Here is a 25,240-nt window from a genome sequence, read left to right on the forward strand (position 1 = left end):
TGTATTAAGTTAAACAGTGTATTACGTTAAACAGTGTATTAAGTTAAACGTCAGTGTATTAAAGTTAAACATCAGTGTATTAAGTTAAACAGTGTATTACGTTAAACATCAGTGTATTAAGTTAAACATCAGATTGTTTGATTGTGAGTAACCCTGACCACAGAGATGCTATACCACACAAAGTGCACAAAAAAATGTGTTTTCTTCACCGTCAAAGCACTGCTTGAACGCAAAGTATCAACAATGTATTTCATCTGCAATGGCAAAATTGCGTAAAGATAGTGGGATACAGATATGACTTCATTGTTTTAGCATAATCCACAGAGTTATGAAACTACGGTGCACAACATGGTTCGATAAGCCAATATACTGTATCGTTTTTTTATTTTTATTCCACGGTCTTGGAGCTAAAATTGGGATCATGTACAGTATACTCTGCTAAAGACAATGCAAAGAAAAAAAAAGAGATCAATATACAATATGGCGAACAAGGCATTTGTGACAAGTGCATGGGAGCCGCCATAATTATGGACATCCGCTATTATATTGAAATGTCCATGTTTATGCTGCTATTGGAAAAGAAAAACCTTCTTCACTCTCTCCACAGTTATGTCTGGTATGGCCATATGGCTAGGTGGCAGACATAACAATGCCATAACAACATATCAGACACATTCTCAAGGACAATATTTGTTTTGCTCTGTATCATGATTAAAGGACTAGGCTCGAATCCCCAAAATCTTGACAATGTCTTTTATTAGAGAGATTAAAAAAATTAAAATGTCTTAATTTTCATATTGCTATGCACTCACGCCACGCTAGCCTTTTACCAGGGGAACAGCCTTCTCCTCTTCTCCTGGCTCCCGGTGAAGCCCCCTGGGGATAGTGGCATGGTTCTGAGCACCATGGTGTCATTCCAGAACCCGTAGACCAGGCAGCAGGCGTCAGCCCGCTTCACTGTGAACTCGTAGCACCTTTGCGGCAACAGGTTGTTGACCTGTATGCAGTAGGAGTTGCAGGTCACCGTTCCTAGCTGGTTCCCTTCCTCCGTGTTGGTCGGCTGGAGGAGCTTGTAGCGGATCTCAAACTGTTCCCCAGGCTCCTGCTGCTCCTGCCCGGCCATTTCCCAGTGCAGCCGGGCGCAGTCGGCCAGAGCCTCCGAGCGTGACGTGTCGAACATCACGGGCATTTTGACGGACAACCTCAAATGGATCTGGGGCACCTTGGCGTTGCCCGTCTCGGAGATGAGCCGGTGCTTTGTGTGCAGCTCCCCGGGCATCAGTGTCGAGTCAAAGTCCGTGAACGCCTTAATGAGATGCGCTATCCTCCCATTTATGTGGGCGATCTCTTGATCGCCATAGTCGCTCTGGCTGGCTATGGCCTCCATTTCCACTTTGCCCTTACAGAACTGCTCGTAGAGCTCTTCCAGCAGGCTCAGCTGGATCTGCACCTGGCTGTGGCCCAGCTTCTTCATCCGCTGGAACTTCCAGGGATCGATGAGGTGGAGGATGGTGGAGTTGGACAGGTAGTTCTGCTGCGGGTCTGGTTGGTGGAGTGTGTCCTGGCGCATGACCTCCAGGTAATAGGAGCACTTATTGAGGATGTCCAGTTTGGACTTGCACTGCTTGATGTTACAGGGGTTGAGCTTAGTGGAGAGCAGCTGCGTGACCCGGTCATGGAGGTCTTTGAAGGTGATCCATTTTTTCGGGTCCATGCCAGGGCTGTCTCCTCCCTGGCCACCAGCGCAGCGTGTCTTCATGGGGTGGCGCTGATCGCTTACGTCACTGTCATCGCTAGGGGGGGTCATCATTCTTTTCATGTCAGCTGCAAAACACACAAGGAGATTTTCCTTCGTCATATAATTAAACATCTCTGTCTGTATTACTTTGGCGAGCTACATGTTTTCTCTCTTATGTAAAGATTAAACTGAATGAAAAAAAAACATTGTTTTATTGTCATACACACCGGATAGGTGCAGTGAAATGTGTTGTTTTACAAGTTCAGCTATAATAGTACGGCGCCCCTGGAGCAAATGAGGGTTAAATGCCTTGCTCAAGGGCACATTGACCAATTTTCCACCCTGTACACTCTAACCTATGGGTGAAATTTGTATATATAATTGTGTATGTGAGCACTCAGCCCGTTTGACCTGTAGAAGATTTATGTGGATGGAAACATCGTCAATAAAGGTGGTAATTGGACGCATACACAGTGTGCAGGACTTTCTGTTATTTTTAAGTATACCTCATTAGCCAGGCGCCTACTTTTTTTAAGGATGAGCATATGAACAATGAATGTACTCTGAAGATTGATAAGCAACAACAAACTTGGCTAGTTATTTCTTTGTTCAGGCTTTCCATTGAAGACAGATTTGAGACTTCTTCTTTCAAGAGAAAAGCCACAAACTGTCAACCTGTAAAGAAAAATGTTGTGGTTCACCACTTGACAGTTGAAATGATGCAACATTAAGGGAAAAAATGAATAGGCTAGAGATCCATTGTCTTCCGGCAGATGGTGTTATTCTAACGTGAAAGCTGTCGTGCCATCTGACCTAAGACAATGCTAGACGTCATGAAATAGGCCTAAGTACAGGGCCTTCAGAAAGTATTCATACCCCTGGACTGTTTCCACATTTTGTCTTGTTACAGCCTGAATTTTAAATAGATTAAATGAATGTTTTTTTTTGTCACTGGCCTACACACAATACCCCATAATGTCAAAGTGGAATTTCTACAAATTAATTTTTAAAATTAAAAAAAATGAAATTTCTTGCATCAGTAGGTATTCAACCGCTTTGTTATGGAAAATCTAAATAAGTTCAGGAGTAAACATGTGCTTAACATGTCACATAATAAGTTACATGGACCCACTCTGTGTGCAATAATAATGTTTATCATGATTTTTTAATAACTACCTCATCTCTGTACCCCACACAATTATCTGTAAGGTCCCTCAGTAGAGCAGTGCATTTCAAACACAGATTCAACCACAAAGACCAGGGAGGCTTTCCAATGCGTCCCAAGAAGGGCACCTATTGGTAGATTGGTAAAAAAAAAAAAATCTGACATTGAATATCCCTTTGAGCATGATGAAGTTATCAATTACACATTGGATCATGTGCCAACACACCCAGTCACAACAAAGATACAGGCAGCATTCCCAGTGGTGGAAAAAGTACCCAATAGTCATAATTGAGTAAAAGTAATAGAAAATGAATCGAATAAAAGTGAAAGTCACCCAGTAAAATACTACTTGAGTAAAAGTCTAAAAGTATTTGGTTTAAAATATACTTAAGTATCAAAAGTAAATGTATAAATAATTTCAAATTCCTTATATTAAGCAAATCCGACAGCACAATGTTCATGTTATTTTAATTTACAGATAGTCAGGGGCACACCCCACCACTCAGATATACTTTACAGATAGCCAGGGGCACACCCCACCACTCAGATATACTTTACAGATAGCCAGGGGCACACTCCACCACTCAGATATACTTTACAGATAGCCAGGGGCACACTCCACCACTCAGATATACTTTACAGATAGCCAGGGGCACACCCCACCACTCAGATATACTTTACAGATAGCCAGGGGCACACCCCACCACTCAGATATACTTTACAGATAGCCAGGGGCACACCCCACCACTCAGACATACTTTACAGATAGCCAGGGGCACACTCCACCACTCAGATATACTTTACAGATAGCCAGGGGCACACCCCACCACTCAGACATACTTTACAGATAGCCAGGGGCACACTCCACCACTCAGACATACTTTACAGATAGCCAGGGGCACACCCCACCACTCAGACATACTTTACAGATAGCCAGGGGCACACTCCACCACTCAGACATACTTTACAGATAGCCAGGGGCACACTCCACCACTCAGATATACTTTACAGATAGCCAGGGGCACACTCCACCACTCAGATATACTTTACAGATAGCCAGGGGCACACCCCACCACTCAGATATACTTTACAGATAGCCAGGGGCACACTCCACCACTCAGACATACTTTACAGATAGCCAGGGGCACACCCCACCACTCAGACATACTTTACAGATAGCCAGGGGCACACTCCACCACTCAGACATACTTTACAGATAGCCAGGGGCACACTCCACCACTCAGATATACTTTACAGATAGCCAGGGGCACACCCCACCACTCAGACATACTTTACAGATAGCCAGGGGCACACCCCACCACTCAGATATACTTTACAGATAGCCAGGGGCACACTCCACCACTCAGATATACTTTACAGATAGCCAGGGGCACACTCCACCACTCAGACATACTTTACAGATAGCCAGGGGCACACTCCACCACTCAGATATACTTTACAGATAGCCAGGGGCACACTCCACCACTCAGATATACTTTACAGATAGCCAGGGGCACACCCCACCACTCAGATATACTTACTTTACAGATAGCCAGGGGCACACCCCACCACTCAGACATACTTTACAGATAGCCAGGGGCACACTCCACCACTCAGATATACTTTACAGATAGCCAGGGGCACACCCCACCACTCAGATATACTTTACAGATAGCCAGGGGCACACTCCACCACTCAGATATACTTTACAGATAGCCAGGGGCACACTCCACCACTCAGACATACTTTACAGATAGCCAGGGGCACACCCCACCACTCAGATATACTTTACAGATAGCCAGGGGCACACTCCACCACTCAGACATACTTTACAGATAGCCAGGGGCACACTCCACCACTCAGACATACTTTACAGATAGCCAGGGGCACACCCCACCACTCAGATATACTTTACAGATAGCCAGGGGCACACTCCACCACTCAGACATACTTTACAGATTAAGCATTTGTGTTTAATGAGTCTGGCAGATCAGAGGCAGTAAGGATGACCATGGATGTTCTCTTGATAAGTATGCGAATTGGACCATTTTTAAGCATTCAATATGTAACGAGTACTTTTGGGTGTCAGGGAAAATGTGTGGAGTAAAAAGTAAATATTTTTCTTTAGGAATGTAGTGAAGTAAAAGTTTTCAAAAATATAAATAGTCAAGTAAAGTACAGATACTCCCCAAAGCTACTTAAGTAGCACTTTAAAGTATTTTTACTTAAGTACTTTACACCACTGATCCTTCCTAACTCAGTTGCCAGAGAGGAAGGAAACCGCTCAGGGATTTCACCATGAGGCCAATGGTGACTTTAAAACAGTTACAGAGTTTAATGGCTTTGATAGGAGAAAACAGGATGGATCAACTATATTATAATTACCCGCAATACTAACCTAATTGACATAGGGAAAAGAAGGAAACCTGTAAAGAATAAAAATATTCCAAAACATGCATCCCATTAGCAAAAAGGCACTAAAGTAATACTGCAAAAAAATGTGGCAAAGCAATTAACTTTTTGGCTTGAATACAAAGTGTCATGTTTCGGATAAATCCGATACAGCACATTACTGAGTACCACTCTCCATATTTTCAAGCATAGTGGTCGCTGCGTCATGTTATGTGTATGCTTGTATTTGTTGGACTGGGGAGATTTTCATGATAAAAAATAAATGGAATGGAGATAAGCACAGGCAAATTCCTAAAGGGAAACCTGGTTCAGTCTGCTTTCCACCAGACACTGGGAGACACTGGGAGATTAATTCACCTTTCAGCAGGACAATAACCTAAAACACAAGACCAAATCTACACTGGAGTTGCTTACCAATAACAGTGAATGTGTCTGAGTGGCCGAGTTACAGTTTTGACTGTAATCTGATTTTAAATCTATAAAAACACCTGAAAATGGTTCTCTAGCAATGATCAACAACCAATTAGACAAAACTTGAACAATTAAAAAAATAATAATGGGCAAATGTTGCACAATCCAGGTGTGGAAAACTCTTTGAGACGTACCTAGAAAGACTCACAGCTGTGATCCCTGCCAAAGGTGATTCTAACATGTATTGACTCAGGGAGTTGAAAGTCAGTCAGTCAGTAATTAAGAATGCTTATCTTATCAAGATATATTTGTGTTTTCTTTTTCATTATTATTTTGTACAAATGGTAGAATTTTTCTTTCCCTTTAACATGATCATTTCCATCACAATTGCATGCCAGCATGTTACACATTCAAAATATTGGAGAGCTCCCGTTGTATAGAAGGAGTGTGAAAAATTCCAGATCCAAAGGTCAGACTGAGATATAGGCTAGACCAAACAGAGCACATTAACACATGTACAGCAGGTAAAGAAGTAGGCCTAGCCAATGATCAACGTTAATGTTTTTCCGCCCTCAAAACAAATACAGCAAGACCGAAAGTAAGTTCGACAACGTTTGGCCTTTTTATAAAAAACAATTGGCTACCTGCTTGAACAAAAAATCCTAAATGAAATCCAAAATGAAATTAAATAATACATTGACAGCTTGTTGGTTAAAATATGTCTGAATAAATGAAATATACAATGAAATCGCTATTTACAGATCGATGCGGTCAAATATATTGGCACAGTTGAATGGAGCAGAATGTTCTGTTTAATCTTTTCAAAACTGGTTGAATTGTTATTTTTCCCCGGTAGGCACCTGCAACTTACCACATGTGAGATAAATTATACAGTAAATGAGAATAACTGCCTCCAACAAAATTAATCAGAATTTTTTATCATTTAGTCCAGGACATTTTTGACTTTGAAGTGAAAAATCTAAATTTCAGTTGAGATTTTTTGATGCTTGGTCCTGTGCAGTTGTATGTCAAATCAAATCAAATGTTATTTGTCACATACTTCGTAAACAACAGGTGTAGACTAACAGTGAAATGTTTACTGTTGGGCCCTTCCCAACAATGTAGAGAGAAAGAAAATGGAGAAATAACAGATTCAGATCATTTAACAGTCACATGTACATGGTTGCAGGTGTGATTGCAGGGTACGTTGAAAAAGTAAATATGTAATAATAAAAGTAATAATAGTGAAGAATAGTGAAGACATCAAAACTATGAAATAACACATATGGAATCATGTAGTAACCAAAAAAAGTGTTAAACAAATGAAAACATTTTTGAAAGGAAGACCCAGACTTAAATCTGCTGCAGAGGATAAGTTCATTAGAGTTAACTGCACCTCAGATTGCAGCCCAAAAAATGCTTCAGAGTTCAAGTAACAGACACCTCAACATCAACTGTTCAGAGGAGACTGTGTGAATCAGGCATTTGTGGTCGAATTGCTGCAAATAAACCACTACTGAAGGACACCAATAAGAAGAAGAGACGTGCTTGGGCCAAGAAACACGAGCAATGGATGGACATTAGACTGGTGGAAATCTGTCCTTTGGTCTGATGAGTCCAAATTTGAGATTTTTGGTTCCAACCGCTGTCTTTGTGAGACGCAGTCGGTGAATGCATGAGTGGTTCCCACTGTGAAGCATGGAGGAGGAGGTGTGATGGTGCTTTGCTGGTGACACTGTCAGGGATTTACTTAGAATTCAGGGAACACATTCTGCAGCGATACACCACCCCACCTGGTTGCGCTTAGTGGGACTATCATTTGTTTTTCAACAGGACAATGACCCAAAACACCTCCAGGTGTATAAGGGCTATTTGACCAGGAAGGAGAGTGATGAGAGTGAGACCTCAAACCAATTGAGATGGTTTGGGATGAGTTGGACCGCAGAGTGAAGGAAAAGCAACCAACAAGTGCTTAGCATATGTGGGAACTCCTTCAAGATAGTTAGAAAAGCATTCCTCATGAAGCTGGTTGAGAGAATGCCAAGACTGTGCAAAGCTGTCATCAGGGCAAAGCGTGACTACTTTGAAGAATCTAAAATATATATTTTGATTTGTGTAACACTTTTTTGGTTACTACATGATTCAATGTGTTATTTCATAGTTTTGATGTCTTCACTATTAATCTACAATGTAGAAAATACTAAAAATAAAGAAAACCCCTTTTGAGTGGTACTGTAAAAGAAATAGTGATTCATACAAGGGTCAGTCTGCCAATATTTGACTGAATCTGTCGGCTATGGCCTATGCCTGCTCATCAAATTATAGGCTAATAGATTTTCAGTCATGATTCATTCTTAGCTACAGTAGCACCAGGAAATTCTCCCAGTTGAAAATATATTAATCTTCACTCCTCAAATGACTGAGACGGTATGCAGACTATTCATATCTGATAGGTTACTGGAAGCAGAAGATGATCTGCTTTTTTGTTGTAATGAAACAGCAGGGAGCAGGTCTCGAACCCGCGACCTTCTAGCCCGAGGTCCGGCGCGCTAAATCAATGCTCTTGCGTTGATTTCCGCGCTCATAAACCCAGGGTCGTTACACTATTGACCAGATACTCAAATGGCTGCTCTAACAATTAAAATAAATGCCTTCGAAAATGGGAGGCAGTCAGGAGGAGTCGAGATCAGGTGGGACCCTTCTAGCCAATGAAAGGGCAAATACGCATGTGAACAATAGGCACAACTCCAATAAAAAATATTTTTTTCTCAAAGTAACCGGGATGTCACGTGTCCTACTTAGCTAGCTATCCGGGACACTCGTAACAACGTAAGCAGTACGGCACTTCTATTCGATCAAATACGCCTCACGTAGCAAATAAGCCATTACATTTTTTTGTGGACCAAATTCGACACTCACTGACCTCCATACAAAAACTAATCGGTTGTTGAGCGAAAAAAACCCAACTAAAAACCGCAACCTGCTGGACAAGACAGATTTTGGGCCCAGTTATCACTCTCGCTTCGCCTCTTCCTCTACTAAAAACATTGTGCAAATGTACAGAAGGGCTAGGTTTTCGATACAGTGTTCAAAACAAACACGGCGAAGCTCATTTCACAGAAGCTCAACTCTCTTTGACCAACCGACGGTGTTCATTAGGCCTACTGTATTCAAGCAGAATTTCTTACCTGCTCGGTCTAATGCATTGCCGTCTTGCACCACGAATAGTTTGAAAATAAATGTTGTTTTTAATTGGTGCTTTTAAAAGTTACCATAGCTACGAACTCAAATGGCACAGGTGCAACATTGTGAGGTCATACTTGCATACATGTTGAGACGATTACAGTAGCCAGAGGTCTTGGCTTAATTTCTAGGCTCCAGACCTGCTCCCTGCTGTTTCATTACAATATAATGGATCATCTTCTGCTTCCAGTAACCTATCAGATTGTAAACGATTTTTTATTTATATATATATATATTTTTTACATATTATACCTCTTTATAATGCGTTGCAAACGGAATGTTCGATAACATTGATTATTAGCCTATTAATCATTTGCGAGATCATGCGTCTTTTCGAATGACTTTGCACTACTAGCTTATTTTTACACCCGTTAGGCCTACCCCAATACCATGAAATGTAAGACATTTTCATTCCAAAATCTATGTTTTCCAGTAGATAATACAACTATTTGTTTTAGAGAGAAAAGGACGTAATCTGACATTTAAACCTATGATGGAGAGAATATTGAGACCTGCACCATCTATTGACGACCACAAAGTGGCAGTAAAGACCATCTGTTGCTTTATGCAATTGTCACTGGAACTGCAGTAATGACTTGTTAATCACACCATCTGATTGAACAATAGACTTATAGGCTTGAACCTTCAAAACAATTGTTAGGACTATGATCTAAAGCCGTATACACGCACAAATATAGCCTAACATTGGAAAACCAGTCCCAAGTCATTTCACTTGTGTGTTCATTAGGCTAATCATACCATGTGCACTTGGGAAGATCAAATCAAATGTTATTGGTCACATACACATATTTGGCCGATGTTATTGTGGGTGTAGTTAAATGCTTGGACTTAGGAGCTAGAAGCAGAGCTTCCATGTCTGTCAGCGTCATCTGGTACTTTTAATACATGTAATTATAAAATGAATAGCAAACATATGAGGTAAAGTAGCCTACTGAAAAGTCAGCTGAAGGAAATTATCATTTTCAAGGGTGCCCAGGTTCCAAATCAAAAGGCTAGCTGCATTTCAGTTGGAAATGAATTGTTGTTTCACAATGTAAGACCAAGAATTATGGTCTATATTAATTTAAATGATCATAAATGACCATAGGCCTATAGACAGTTCCGATTGCAAAGCATTTCTATAAGTCCTCTTCTAGCGCAACAGGGGTAGGCCTGATTACCAACAGCGACGAGACAGCCTACATGGAGTAGGTGAGAGCCCTGGCGGACTGGTGCCAGGAGAATAACCTCTAAACACAAGTATTTTCGCTGCACGTGCAATAACATCTGCAAATCTGTGTAGCCTACACGACCAATAAACATTGATTTGATAAGATGGGATAATGGTTCACCCCTGACATTATTGGATGGACATGACATTAAGGAGATGACATTATGACAGAGATGACATTATCAACCTCTAATGCATTCATTCCAATCTGTGACTGTAATAGTCCAGTGAGTAATGTAGTAGGTCTACACTTGATAACTTTGATGTACTCATAATATGAGTATATCAGAGTTGCGTTAAAAGCTGGGGTTGCGTCCCAAATGGCATCCTATTCCCTGGCCTATATAGTGCACCACTTTTGACCAGGACCTATGGTCAAAAGTAGTGCATTATGTAGGGAATAAAGTACAATTTGGGACACATAATAAATCATCATTACATAGGCTTGTTTCAACAATTATATTCAATCATATGACTGGATTTGTCAAGAGAATATTCCAAATGTTTATTCTAGCTACATGATTAAGTCTTATGTCACCAGTGTTTTTACATATTGAAATGACAACATCTCTGACATCTTATAAGGCTATAATTGGCTGAATCGTTATATAAGCTCTATTCTATAATGGTATTACCATCACTTTGTCAACATAGTGTTTTGCTTCGCTTTAACTTATAAATCTGTAATTTCTATTGGATTCCACATTGCATTTCATCCAACACCCAATTTAAAATATTTGTTTTATCCAATTAGGTTGAGATTTGTTTATAAACCATAGATAGCATGAATATGGCAATGTATAGATTCTACTATTAGGGGGCAGCGTCTATTATGTTTTGCATTGTTTATGTGGGAGGTATTTCAGTAAAAGTCTTTGCATTCTGTTATCAGCAACACCATTGCCTTCCAGGACTGATCTGTGATGATGGACCTCTCCCACGGAGATCTTAATAACCCAATGACGTTCTATTCAGACCAAAAAACACCATAGAGAGAATCTGTTACCAAGAAACCAATAAAGGTTCTTCAGATCATACAGTGATTACAAGGGAAAATTCCCCCAAAGCGCACCAGTTTTGCCTCTGCTTGTCAGCACATGGTCACATTTTGCCCATTCATGGCAAGCCTGATAAGGCGAAATATGAGCATCAGGCCTACATGTCGACAGACTGTCTGTCTCTGTCTCTGGTTGCGTCCCAAATTACACCCTATCCCTACATAGACAGTGCACTACTTTTGACCAGACCCCTATGGCCAGACCACTCAGTAAACATTTAATTGTACAGTTTACACACCACTGTATCCTGTGCATAAGACAAAACTCTGATATGATTTTAGATTTTGATGGGCCCTGGTCAAAAGTAGCGGGTTGTAGAGGTAAGAGGGTGCCATTTGTGAGGTAACCTGTGTCTCTGTACAATGTGTACCTCTCCATTGGTTGTGAGGCCCAGGACCCCCCTCCTCATTCACTGTTTATTTCTTAAGGGTACAGTAGCCTTCTCTTCATTCGCTGTTTCTCTTTTAAAGGTACAGTAGCCTTCTCTTCATTCACTGTTTCTCTTTTAAAGGTACAGTAGCCTTCTCTTCATTCACTGTTTCTCTTTTAAAGGTACAGTAGCCTTCTCTTCATTCACTGTTTCTCTTTTAAAGGTACAGTAGCCTTCTCTTCATTCACTGTTTCTCTTTTAAAGGTACAGTAGCCTTCTCTTCATTCACTGTTTCTCTTTTAAAGGTACAGTAGCCTTCTCTTCATTCACTGTTTCTCTTTTAAAGGTACAGTAGCCTTCTCTTCATTCACTGTTTCTCTTTTAAAGGTACAGTAGTCTTCTCTTCATTCACTGTTACTCTTTTAAAGGTACAGTAGTCCTCTCTTCATTCACTGTTACTCTTTTAAAGGTACAGTAGTCCTCTCTTCATTCACTGTTACTCTTTTAAAGGTACAGTAGTCCTTTTATCATTCACTGTTTCTCTTTTAAAGGTCCAGAAGTCCACTCGCTATTCGCTCTTTCTGTTCTAGGAAAAAGAACTAGGTTAAATCCTAAATGGCACACTTTTCCCCATTTAGAGCTCTACAACAGTAGTGCACTATATAGGGAATAGTATTCCATTTGGGAAGCAGTCATAACCCTTTTTGAACTCAACCCTTTTGGTGACTGACACACACACACCCTCCATCTTAGGTGACCTCATTTCCTTTGGTAGCAGCCGTGGGAATGCAAAATCTAAATACAAACTGACCAGAATGTTTTTTGAGTGCGTCCATGAAATCATTGAACTAATCAATTACTGTAAATAGATTACTGAAGATTTGGATATGAATGATTGGCAGCACGACCGTGAGAAGTACTCTTGTTTGCTAGGTCTAAAAGACAATTTAAGATGAAATATGTATGTTTAGTTTCAAACACTTTGAATTGTTTTATTTATTATTGCTGTCTAACAAATATCATGAGATTTGACAAATCAATTCCTATCAGTTCCATTCTTTCCCTTGGGTGGGGAGAAGGCCACCTGGTTCAATAATCCAATTTTAACCATGACTCTCTGCTCAAGCAACGGAACTGCACTCTGCCAAGTGATAATCCTCATGAGGTCAAACTAACATTGCAGCAGTAGAGATTAACTTAAATTCAGATAATGACTTTACATGGCCTTGCCTGGTTATACAATAGGGGTGTAGGGTGAGGTTGCCCCTAGATGCTGATCTGGGATCAGTTTTGCATTTTCAGTTTTGCATGGCCTGGCACATTGACGTAAACATGTTGCTTTAGACCCCTCAATTGGTTTGATGTCAGTCACCACTTTGAATTTGCACAAACTGTGAATCATCACTATCATAACTAGTGTGATGTCTCAACATGTTCCATAACCTATGAGGAAGGAACATACAACTCCATGCCTATTGGATCTGCTAAAATATATCTGTCAGTATAGGACTTCACTTATTTAGTGGCCTTGTGGTTAGAGTTTGGAAGGTTGGGAGTTCGATCCCTGGCTAAGTCATACAAAACGCTGTAAAATGGGGCCAGATGCATCTCTGTTTGGCACTTAGTTAATACTAAATAGATTAGGGGTAAGGCTCTGCGATAGACTAGCGTCCTGTCCAGGGGGTGTACATGTACATCACTATTTATGCCATTTAGAAGACATTTTTATCCAAAGCTGCCATTAAGATGCCTCACACCATAGAAACAGGATATAGGCTCCTGCTCCTACGAGCTGCTCTGGCTTGCACAAGCCAAGGCTACTTATAGGCCCAATATATGAAGATATTGATCACTGCTCCAGTCAGTGTCCCTATTCATCCTTACCCACCAATTTCACTATGAACTTGAATTCTAGCCCTGCCATGTTATAATAGGACCAATGAGATTAGGATTAACCTGGTTTGAGTGGCAAGAAGAAAATACATTCTATTGTGCCTCCCTCTATGGCCCCAGGGTAAAGTTTCCCTTAGGTACTTCCTCTCCCCCAATCCTAACCTTAACCATTAGTGTGGGAAATGCTAAACTGACCCAAGATCACCGTCTAGGAGCAACTTCACCCTGTCTGTGCGCTGAAACAGGAAACTCAACAGTGCCACAGACACTAGGAGAGGAAGTAAGGGCTAGTGTCCATATCCTGGTGTTACAACATCTGAGGGACACATACATGCAGTACCAGTCAAATGTTTGGACACACGTACTCATTCAAGGGGTTTTCTTTATTTTGTACTATTTTCTACATTGTGGAATAATAGTGAAGACATCTAAACTATGAAATAACACATATGGAATCATGTAGTAACCAAAAAAGTGTTAAACAAATCATAATATATTTTATATTTGAGATTCTTCAAAGAAGCCACCCTTTGCCTTGATGACAGCTTTGCACACTCTTGCCATTCTCTCAACCAGCTTAATGAGGTAGTCACCTGGAATGCATTTTAATTAACAGGTGTGCCTTGTTAAAAGTCAATTTGTGGAATGTATTTTCTTAATTTTTATTTTCTTTTACCTTTATTTAACTAGGCAAGTCAGTTAAGAACAAATTCTTATTTTCAATGACGGCCTTGGAACAGTGGGTTAACTGCCTGTTTAGGGGCAGAACGACAGATTTGTACCTTGTCAGCTCAGGGGTTTGAACTTGCAACCTTCCGGTTACTAGTCCAACGCTCTAACCACTAGGCTACGCTGCATTTGAGCCAATCAGTTGTGACAAGGTAGGGGTGGTATACAGAAGATAGCCCTATTTGGTAAAAGACCAAGTCCATATTATGTACAGAACAGCTCAAATATGCAAAGCAAAACGACAGTCCATCATTACTTTAAGACATGAAGTTCAGTCAATCTGGAAAATTTGAAGAACCTTGAAAGTTTCTTCAAGTGCAGTTGCAAAAACCATCAAGCGCTATGATGAAACTGGCACTCATGAGGACCGTCACAGGAAAGGAAGACCCAGAGTTACCTCTGCTGCAGAGGATAAGTTCATTAGCAGCCCAAATAAATGCTTCACAGAGTTCAAGTAACAGACACAAATCAACATCAACTGTTCAGAGGAGACGGCGTGAATCAGGTCTTCGTGGTCGAATTGCTGCAAAGAAACTACTACTAAAGGACACCAATAAGAAGAAGAGACTTTCTTGGGCCAAGAAACATGAGCAATGAACATTAGACTGGTTGAAATCTGTCCTTTAGTCTGATGAGTTCAAATTTGCGATTTTTGGTTTCAACTGCCGTGTCTTCGTGAGACGCAGAGTAGGTGAATGGATGATCTCGGCATGAGTGGTTCCCACCGCGAAGCATGGAGGAGGAGGTGTGAGGGTGCTTTGCTGGTAACACTGTCAGTGATTTATTTAGAATTCAAGGCACACTTAACGAGCATGGCTACCATAGCATTCTACAGCGACACGCCATCCCATCTAGTTTGCGCTTAGTTGGACTGTCATTTGTTTTTCAACGGGACAATGATCCAAAACACAACTTCAGGCTGTGTAAGGGCTATTTGACAAGAAGGAGAGTGATTGAGTGCTGCATCAGATAACCTGGCCTCCACAATCACCCGACCTCAATCCAATTGAGATAGTTTGGGATGAGTTGGACCGCAGAGTGAAGAAAAAGCAGCCAACAAGTGGTCAGCATATCTGGGAACTCCTTCAAGACTGTTGGAAAAGCATTCCTCATGAAGCTGGTTAAGAGAATGCCAAGAGTGTGCAAAGCGGTCATCAAGGCAAATGGTGGCTTCTTTGAAGAATCTAAAATCTAAAATATATTTTGATTTGTTTTACACTTTTTTGGGTACTACATGATTCCATCTGTTATTTCATAGTGTTGATGTCTTCACTAATATTCTACAATGTAGAAAATAGTAAAAACCCTTGAATGAGTAAGTGTGTCCAAACTTTTGACTGGTGCTGTACTTTCAGTCAAGTGACACAACTATAAAGAGATTCCTCAAAATCAAAAGGGAAGTAAATGGATGATAGTCGGAAAATCTGAGCATTTCAACAATGGAACCAGTGTTCTGATATCTACTCACGTGTTAGATCACACCTGCAGGTGGGTTGTGCCAGAAAATATTTTAGCCATGATTGTAATTGTAATGACAGGCTTGTCACTGTGGGTGACAGATTGTGTGAGCAATGACAAGGTTAAATCGTTTCCATAATTGAACTCAGAAAATCCCACTGTCACATTCCAAGATTCCATCTGTCCGTCCTGTATAGATAGACTCCCAGGAAAATAAATAAAGTATTTTTTAATGTAATTACACAGAACGTCTCTCCTTTCCAATCACTGTCAGATATTCACTCCAGCAGTAAATGGTCCTGTCACGAACAGTCAAGGCAACCATCTTCTCACCTTAGCTTTGCTCCACACACCATGGCATAGACTGACCAGGTGAATCCAGGTGAAAGCTTTGATGCCTTACAGTTAATTCTACTTCAATCAGTGTAGATGAAGGTGAGGAGAGGTTAAAGAAGGATTTTTAAGCCTTGAGTCAATTGAAACATGGATTGTGTTTATGTGCCATACAGAGGGTGAACGGGCAAGACAAAATATTGAAGTGCCTTTCAACGGGGTATGGTAGTAGGTGCCAGGTGCACCGGTTTGAGTGTGTCAAGAACTGCAACGCTGCTGGGTTTTTCACTCTCAACAGTTTCCCATGTGTATCAAAAATGGTCCACCACCCAACTGACATCCAGCCAACTTGACACAACAGTGGGAAGCATTGGAGTCAACATGGGCCATCATCCCTTTGGAATGCTTGACACCTTGTAGAGTCCATGCCCTGACGAATTGAGGCTGTTCTAAGGGCAAAAGGGGGTGCAACTCAATATTAGGACAGTGTTCCTAATGTTTTGTACACTCAGTGTATACACGTGCATGTAATAAAATAAAGATGCACAAACTATGAATGAAATAGTCTGTTAACTTTACTCCACTGACCAGGTTTACATTGCATGTCGACTTCCTGTAATAGAAGAGGACTGTGCCTTCCAACCACCTGCTGCTGTTAAAGCTGTAAGACTGCAGTGAGAGGAAATGGAAAAGCTAAACTAACCATGTATGAGATTATGAGGAAGGCCCCAGTCACGTGGTTTGGATTGACACTGTGGTGTTATGGCTCTAGGATTTACACTGAGGAAAGGAAGCCTTTTGTGGATTATACTAGAGGTCACAGGGTTCAAATTGAGCGTCTGGAGGGAAGTGAATGTAAAAGTGGTTTGTTTTGAGTGCCTGAGTTGTTTGGCACTGTCCAGAGACAACCCATAGCCCCTGACTAGCTCTAACGTACATTGCAGATCAAAAAGGATGGAATTGGTATGAAGCAATATGGCAAAATTTCCACATAGGGGAAGGTGGAGTTAATACCATTTCCCTTTTACCTATCCAACTCTTTCAGATCTACATTACAGGCCTAGGCCCTTGGGGGTAGAGGGTAGGGGGTAGGGGACAAAGTGCACTTGTCTGAGTATGTTTCCTGTCGTAGCACAGGAATCGAATGCATGAGTCACATGTTGGCCTGCCCCAAATCGTACCGTGCTGGCTCTGATATTTTTCTTTTCATATTGTCCCTTCCAGTGCGGTTCCATCAGTAGGGATGGGTGCCTTGCCAGCCCAGGACAGCACTGCCTTGTTTGGCTCAGTAGTGATGGATGCATAGCCAGCCCAGGACAGCACTGCCTTGTTTGGCTCAGTAGTGATGGATGCATAGCCAGCCCAGGACAGCTCTGCCTTGTTTGGCTCAGTAGTGATGGATGCGTAGCCAGCCCAGGACAGCTCTGCCTTGTTTGGCTCAGTAGTGATGGATGCATAGCCAGCCCAGGACAGCTCTGCCTTGTTTGGCTCAGTAGTGATGGATGCATAGCCAGCCCAGGACAGCTCTGCCTTGTTTGGCTCAGTAGTGATGGATGCATAGCCAGCCCAGGACAGCTTTGCCTTGTTTGGCTCAGTAGTGATGGATGCGTAGCCAGCCCAGGACAGCTCTGCTTGGCTTGGCTCAGTAGTGATGGATGCGTAGCCAGCCCAGGACAGCTCTGCTTGGCTTGGCTCAGTAGTGATGGATGCATAGCCAGCCCAGGACAACTTGGCTTGGTTCAGTAGTGATGGATGCTTAGCCAGCTCAGGAATGCCACAGTAGGGATGGATTTGTAGCCAGCCCAGGACAGCTCGGCTAGGATTGGCTCACTAGTGATGGTTTGTAGCCAGCCCAGGACACTTCGGCTTGGCTCAGTAGAGATGGATGCGTAGCCAGCCCAGAAATGGCTCGCTAGTGATGGATGCGTAGCCAGCCCAGAAATGGCTCCCTAGCGATGGATGCGTAGCCAGCCCAGGAATAGTACAGTAGTGATGGATGCGTAGCCAGCCCAGAAATGGCTCCCTAGCGATGGATGCGTAGCCAGCCCAGAAATGGCTCCCTAGCGATGGATGCGTAGCCAGCCCAGAAATGGCTCCCTAGCGATGGATGCGTAGCCAGCCCAGAAATGGCTCCCTAGCGATGGATGCGTAGCCAGCCCAGGAATAGTACAGTAGTGATGGATGTGTAGCCAGCCCAGGAATAGTACAGTAGTGATGGATGTGTAGCCAGCCCAGAAATAGTAGAGTAGTGATGGATGCGTAGCCAGCCCAGGAATAATACAGTAGTGATGGATTTGTAGCCAGCCCAGGAATAGTACAATAGAGATGGATGCGCAGCCAGCCCAGGAATAATACAGTAGTGATGGATTTGTAGCCAGCCCAGGAATAGTACAATAGAGATGGATGCGTAGCCAGCCCAGGAATAATACAGTAGTGATGGATTTGTATCCAGCCCAGGAATAGTACAGTCATGATGGATGCATAGCCAGCCCAGGAATAGTACAGTAGTGATGGATGCGTAGCCAGCCCAGGAATAGTACAGTAGTGATGGATGCGTAGCCAGCCCAGGAATAGTACAGTAGTGATGGATGTGTAGCCAGCCCAGGAATAGTACAGTAGTGATGGATGTGTAGCCAGCCCAGGAATAGTACAGTAGTGATGGATGCGTATCCAGCCCAGGAATAGTACAGTAGTGATGGATGCGTAGCCAGCCCAGGAATAGTACAGTAGTGATGGATGTGTAGCCAGCCCAGGAATAGTACAGTAGTGATGGATGTGTAGCCAGCCCAGGAATAGTACAGTAGTGATGGATGTGTAGCCAGCCCAGGAATAGTACAGTAGTGATGGATGCGTAGCCAGCCCAGGAATAGTACAGTAGTGATGGATGCGTATCCAGCCCAGGAATAGTACAGTCGTGATGGATGCGTAGCCAGCCCAGGAATAGTACAGTAGTGATGGATGCGTAGCCAGCCCAGGAATAGTACAGTAGTGATGGATGTGTAGCCAGCCCAGGAATAGTACAGTAGTGATGGATGTGTAGCCAGCCCAGGAATAGTACAGTAGTGATGGATGCGTAGCCAGCCCAGGAATAGTACAGTAGTGATGGATGCGTAGCCAGCCCAGGAATAGTACAGTAGTGATGGATGTGTAGCCAGCCCAGGAATAGTACAGTAGTGATGGATGCGTATCCAGCCCAGGAATAGTACAGTAGTGATGGATGCGTATCCAGCCCAGGAATAGTACAGTCGTGATGGATGCGTAGCCAGCCCAGGAATAGTACAGTAGTGATGGATGCGTAGCCAGCCCAGGAATAGTACAGTAGTGATGGATGTAGCCAGCCCAGGAATAGTACAGTAGTGATGGATGCGTAGCCAGCCCAGGAATAGTACAGTAGTGATGGATGTGTAGCCAGCCCAGGAATAGCTCAGTAGTGATGGATGCGTAGCCAGCCCAGGAATAGTACAGTAGTGATGGATGCGTATCCAGCCCAGGAATAGTACAGTCGTGATGGATGCGTAGCCAGCCCAGGAATAGTACAGTAGTGATGGATGTGTAGCCAGCCCAGGAATAGCTCAGTAGTGATGGATGCGTAGCCAGCCCAGGAATAGTACAGTAGTGATGGATGCGTAGCCAGCCCAGGAATAGCTCAGTAGTGTGAAAAAAAGTATAAGGTTAGGGGTTTGGGGTTACGTGCTCCTGCTAAATGGGATTATACTGGTGCGCTCTGTCAGGCTGTTTTGTTTTGATCAATAGCCACAGAAATCTGTCATTCCATATCAGCCTAAATCACCTGTTAAACACATTTGACAGCTTCAAAGGCCCAATCGGCTGTGCTCATGAATTAGTGGAAGTTTTGTTTGTTTTTCTATGAGCGTTGAGGCATGTAATGTGAGAGAAGTAGATATTTGATGGCTGTGTGCCTAGTGAGTTTACCTGACAGGTTATTGGCAGAGAAAAGATATTTGAATACCTGTACTTGGAAACGGTCTCTGGCTTTGTAATATGATAATGCTTACATCAGTATGTGTTTGCGTATTATCACGCAACTGTACTGCGTGTTGGCCATTGTGGCGATCAAGACACATCCATACAATCGAATAATCTGTCAAACAAACAAACATGTCGTACGTCAAAAAATGAGCTACAGCGTTTGGTTTAATTCCCCATTACAGTATAACTATTGCCCCTCTATTTTGCCTCTAGACCTATTAGTCTAGGTGTGGCGTAAACAATACAACACATTTATATTGAAAGTACTACTCAGTCACAATAAGCACTACTAAGCTCTAACACACTGGGCTATCAGTTATGGTCTATCAGACTTGCCTTCCACACACCAGTGTTTGTCAGTCAGCTGACATAACATCATCAGCAACTGACTCCATTCACACACAAGGCTGCAAACCCACCCTCGTGATACTGCCATTCCCTAGGTGCCTCCCTCTGCCCGGTCATTGAATGCAGACACACAGATGTATGTGCACGCACACACACACCCGGACATAGAAACGCACACACGCACACACACGCACGCTCTTCCTCTACCCTAGCAGCCTTTCTCCACTCACCCTCTCATTTTCATAGATGATACCCTTCCCCCATGTTCAGTGAGCAAATACCTAACTTTGTCCACACTCTCTCCCTGTTAGCGAAATCCCCTTCCACCATATGCTTGCTGTAGCTTCCTGTTTTTGTCTTTGTCTCCCATGTTTAGCTGTACTGTGTGGTTGTTGGCTGGCTGTTGTGTAGGCCTTACTTACTACCACATGTCAGTCTGGTCCTCTTAAAGGAAAATTCCACTCGAAAACTATATTTTGGTATTTTTTTCATTAGTCCACTGTTGACACAGTCCCAAAATATTTTGCATGTTAGCGGTCAAGTTTTCAAGATAGTGGACTTTCAAGAAGCGAAGTGTCACTTGCCACATCATCATGATGATGCGTTTTAAATCATATGACGCATTTTGCATCATATGATGATGCGTTTTACATCATCATGATGATGTGGCAAGTGACACTTCGCTTCTTGAAAGGCCAATATCGTGTCCAATATCGTGACTGCTGACATGCAAAACATTTTGGGACTGTATTAAAGGTGCAATATGCAGAAGGCGCTCCGCCATTTCCTGGTTGCAAGTACAAATAGTTTGCCTAATTTCAGATTATGTGACAAAACAATCCATGGATTATGTAGAGCACCTTTACCCTACAAGGTCCGTTGCCTGCTGGTATTCTGTTCTACCTGAAAATGTATTAAACACACCTGGTGTCCCAGTTCTAAGTCAGTCCCTGATAAGAGGGGAACAATGAAAAAATGCAGTGAAACTGGCTTCGAGGTCCCGAGTTGAGTTTGAAAGGTGTAGAGAAACATTGTACCATTTAAACCGCTGTGAAATATATTTTCATTAAACTAAAATATTGTAATTTCAGCTGTTTGAAACTGGTGTAGAAAACTGAAAGTAAAAGACGCAAAAACTTAAGAATGGGAAACATGGAAATAGAGCACATAGAACCGAAGTACCACTCCTTACACTTGTGTTCAATGAGAATGGCAGATCTATAACTCACAATTCTATGTGAATTTGGTCAGGTCACCCAAAAAGTTACATATTGCAGCTTTAACAGTGGACTAATGAAGAAAAACATGAAAACACGTTTTTGAGTGGATTTTCCTTTAAACTAGTAGATATGCATATGACACCAAAAAAACAAACATGTATTGGTCACATACATGTGTTTAGCAGATGTTATTATGGGTGTAGCAAAATGCTTGTAAATGCACCACCAACTGAACACCTGGTTTGATTGCTCCTCACAAACAAGGGCATCTATATCAGTAACCCCTGAGAAAAGTGGGTCTAGAACTTGGAATAGAATTTGTGTGAATTGTTATGTCATATTCTGTACCTATTTATTCATTAATTAACAGCAAGAAAACAACAATAAAAGGAGGAAAATGTGTTAATTGAAGTCTTTTTCGGTCCTTTGTTTTCAGTTGGAACGTTACCCTTCCTCATGTCAGTTTTCTAGACCAGGAAATTCTTCAGGGATTTCCGCAAATGGGAAAGAAACATGCCCTCTCCTTTATCTCCTTTGTCACCGTTGACCTTAAAACAACATCAATGTCAATAGCGCTTTGTCATAGAGCACATAATGTTTCTTATTACTCATCTTGAAGTCAACAGACCATTCCATCATGTATCTAATGACCCTTTTGTTGATAAAGTGAAAAATATATCCCCCCAGTAGTGATCACACATGACTATTGTGAACCCAGGCATGTTTGCAGTGTATAGGTTTTTACGAGAGGTCAGCAGCTCTTTGGTGGGCTGTTGTGGGTTTTTTGATCCTGGCTTTTATGGCCATGTTAGTACAGTGTTAGGTGACATGTTGTTGGAGCTCTTACTGAAGGGAGGGGGTGGTTCTTAGACAACCCTCCCCACGGTGCCTTGCCTGTACTGGGAGGAGTGACACAATTAGAGGGGGACTGAATGTGGTGCTCTGGTGCCAGGGTGAGCAGTGAGCACAACACTCCATTTTCTCACACTGTCTTTGTTATCTAGGACAGAACTGTGCAGAGGCATGCATGGTTAGGACATTATGCTTATGTCATCTACACAGGTGACCATGTGTTGCACTACTAATGCTCCTCAATGACAATGGGCTGGGAAATGACTTGTAAGGACGTTTCACAAAGAACAATGGAAGAAATCCTTTGTTTTTGTCATTTTGCCACTGGTGTCACACCCCAGGGTACCCCGGGAGACTGGTGCTCTGCCAGATATGTAGTCAGTAAGGCAGAAACCTTTGTAGCCTTTCCCATAATTAATATCCTATCTCTAGAAATCAACAGAAATGGCCACTTGCAGAAACTATTAGCAACTAGTAAACTCAGTTACGGTGGACAAAGTACCAATATAAAGTTGTCATTGTGTTTACCATGCGTCACAAGGCAAAATTGTGGTGTAGATATTGGGGGGCGAATATCTACACCACAGGTCCTACCCGGCAGGTCCTACCCAGAATGTTTTTTACATTTTAAAACATAGATCCTGCAATTATACACTGTTAGAGATGACAAATTATGATTCTCTTGAGGGGTTTATGGAGGAGTATCTGGAGGGGGTTATGTGGAGGGATATCTGGAGGAGTATCTGGAGGGGGTATGTGGAGGGATATCTGGAGGAGTATCTGGAGGGGGTATGTGGAGGGATATCTGGAGGAGTATCTTGAGGGGGTATGGAGGGGTATCTGGAGGGGGTATATGGATGGACATCTGGAGAGGTATCTGGAGGGGGTATGGAGGGGTATCTGGAGGGGTATCTGGAGGGATATCTGGAGGGGGTATGGAGGGGTATCTGGAGAGGTATCTGGAGGGGGTATGGAGGGGTATCTGGAGAAGTATCTGGAGGGGTATCTGGAGGGGGTATATGGATGGATATCTGGGAGAGTATCTGGAGGGGGTATGGATGGGTATCTGGAGGGGGTATGGAGGGGTATCTGGAGGGGATATCTGGAGGAGTATCTGGAGGGGGTATGGAGGGGTATCTGGAGAGGTATCTGGAGGGGTATCTGGAGGGGGTATATGGAGGAGTATCTGGAGGGGTATCTGGATGGGTATCTGGAGAGGTATCTGGAGTGGGGTATATGGAGGGGTATCTGGAGGAGTATCTGGAGGGGGTATGGAGGAGTATCTGGAGGGGGTATGGAGGGGTATCTGGATGGGGTATGGAGGGGTATCTGGAGGGGTATCTGGAGGGGGTATGGAGGGGTATCTGGAGGTGTATCTGGAGGGGGGTATATGGATGGATATCTGGAGGAGTATCTGGAGGGGGTATGGAGGGGTATCTGGAGAGGTATGGAGGGGTATCTGGAGGGGGTATGGAGGGGTATCTGGAGGGGGTATGTAGGGGTATCTGGAGGGGGTATATGGAGGGATATCTGGAGGAGTATCTGGAGGGGGTATGGAGGGGTATCTCGGTATGGGAGGGGTATCTGGAGGGTATCTGGGGGTATGGAGGGGGTATGGAGGGGTATCTGGAGGAGTATCTGGAGGGGGTATGGAGGGGTATCTGGAGGGGTATATGGAGGGGTATCTGGATGGGGTATGGAGGGGTATCTGGAAGGGGTATCTGGAGGGGGTATGGACGGGTATCTGGAGGGTATATGGAGGGGTATCTGGATGGGGTATGGAGGGGTATCTGGGGGAATCTGGAGGGGTATCTGGAGGGGGTATGGAGGGGTATCTGGAGGGGGTATATGGAGGGGTATCTGGAGGGGGTATGGAGTGGTATCTGGAGGAGTATCTGGAGGGGTGTAAGGAGGGTATATGGAGGGGGTATTTTGAGAGAGTATGGAGAGGAATCTGGAGGGGGGTATATGGAGGGGTATCTGGAGGGGTATCTGGAGGGGTGTATATGGAGTGGTATTTTGAAAATGCAGTATAAGTGGAACTCACACATTTTGTAATTAACTATAGGACATATTTCTTCAAAATCTGGAAACGCTGGACAGTTACTTTAAAGCAAATAAATTCTCTGCAATTCTTCACATTTCGACACAACGACGTGTTCATATACAATCTGTGGCCCTCCGCCCTCCAGACCCCCCACCAATTTTTTTTTTTTTTTGAGGCAGTGGCCCATGGCAATTTCACCTACACCATGCATTATTTTTACAGTTGTATTTTCTTCATTATATATCACCTTTTCTTTTCAGTTGCCAGGATGGAGAGTTCTTAAGACCGTTGGAGAGGGCTTTCCTCTTCCTGACACAAAACGGCAGTTGTGTTATTCTGTCTTGTTTTTCCTCCTTTTCATGAGCACAGCATCACCCCTGAGGGGAATTCACCTGGTGTGACTTGACTTGGGATGTGTTGTGACATGTTACCCGTGTTCTTTACGAGATGATTTTCACGAGGTGATTCTAATTAAGCGTAATATGAGTGGGCTTGTTGACATCATTACTGGCAGTCTGGCACCTTCTAACATCTCTTTGAAATCCACAGATCCACTGCGCCCTGCCTGCAATGATTTGGTTCTATCATATCTTTTTAATGTTACATTTTTTTAGGGTGTTAGATTCTGAGAAGACTCTCTGGGTTCGCTGCATTTCATTTTGAATTGTGCAGTCAGAGGTGCCAATAGCACGTTTGAATAGCTACATACTGTACTTCTGTTGTGTGAATGCAGTGTTTGTGG

At 42.9% G+C, this 25,240-nt stretch overlaps 1 protein-coding gene across 1 annotated transcript; it reads right to left on the reverse strand.

Annotated features, from left to right (window-relative positions):
- Positions 1 to 352: 352 nt before the first annotated feature.
- LOC112255530 (fibronectin type III domain-containing protein 11) lies at positions 353 to 9,070 on the reverse strand. The gene is made up of 2 exons (XM_024428514.2): positions 8,915 to 9,070; positions 353 to 1,824 (listed from the first exon to the last, which is right to left on the reverse strand). The coding sequence occupies exon 2, from the start codon at positions 1,817 to 1,819 to the stop codon at positions 827 to 829; it is 993 nt and encodes a 330-aa protein (XP_024284282.2). The 5' UTR covers positions 1,820 to 1,824; positions 8,915 to 9,070; the 3' UTR covers positions 353 to 826.
- Positions 9,071 to 25,240: the final 16,170 nt, after the last annotated feature.

This window comes from Oncorhynchus tshawytscha, linkage group LG07 (genome assembly GCF_018296145.1).
Source record: "Oncorhynchus tshawytscha isolate Ot180627B linkage group LG07, Otsh_v2.0, whole genome shotgun sequence".
In the NCBI taxonomy this organism is placed as follows: Eukaryota; Metazoa; Chordata; class Actinopteri; order Salmoniformes; family Salmonidae; genus Oncorhynchus; species Oncorhynchus tshawytscha.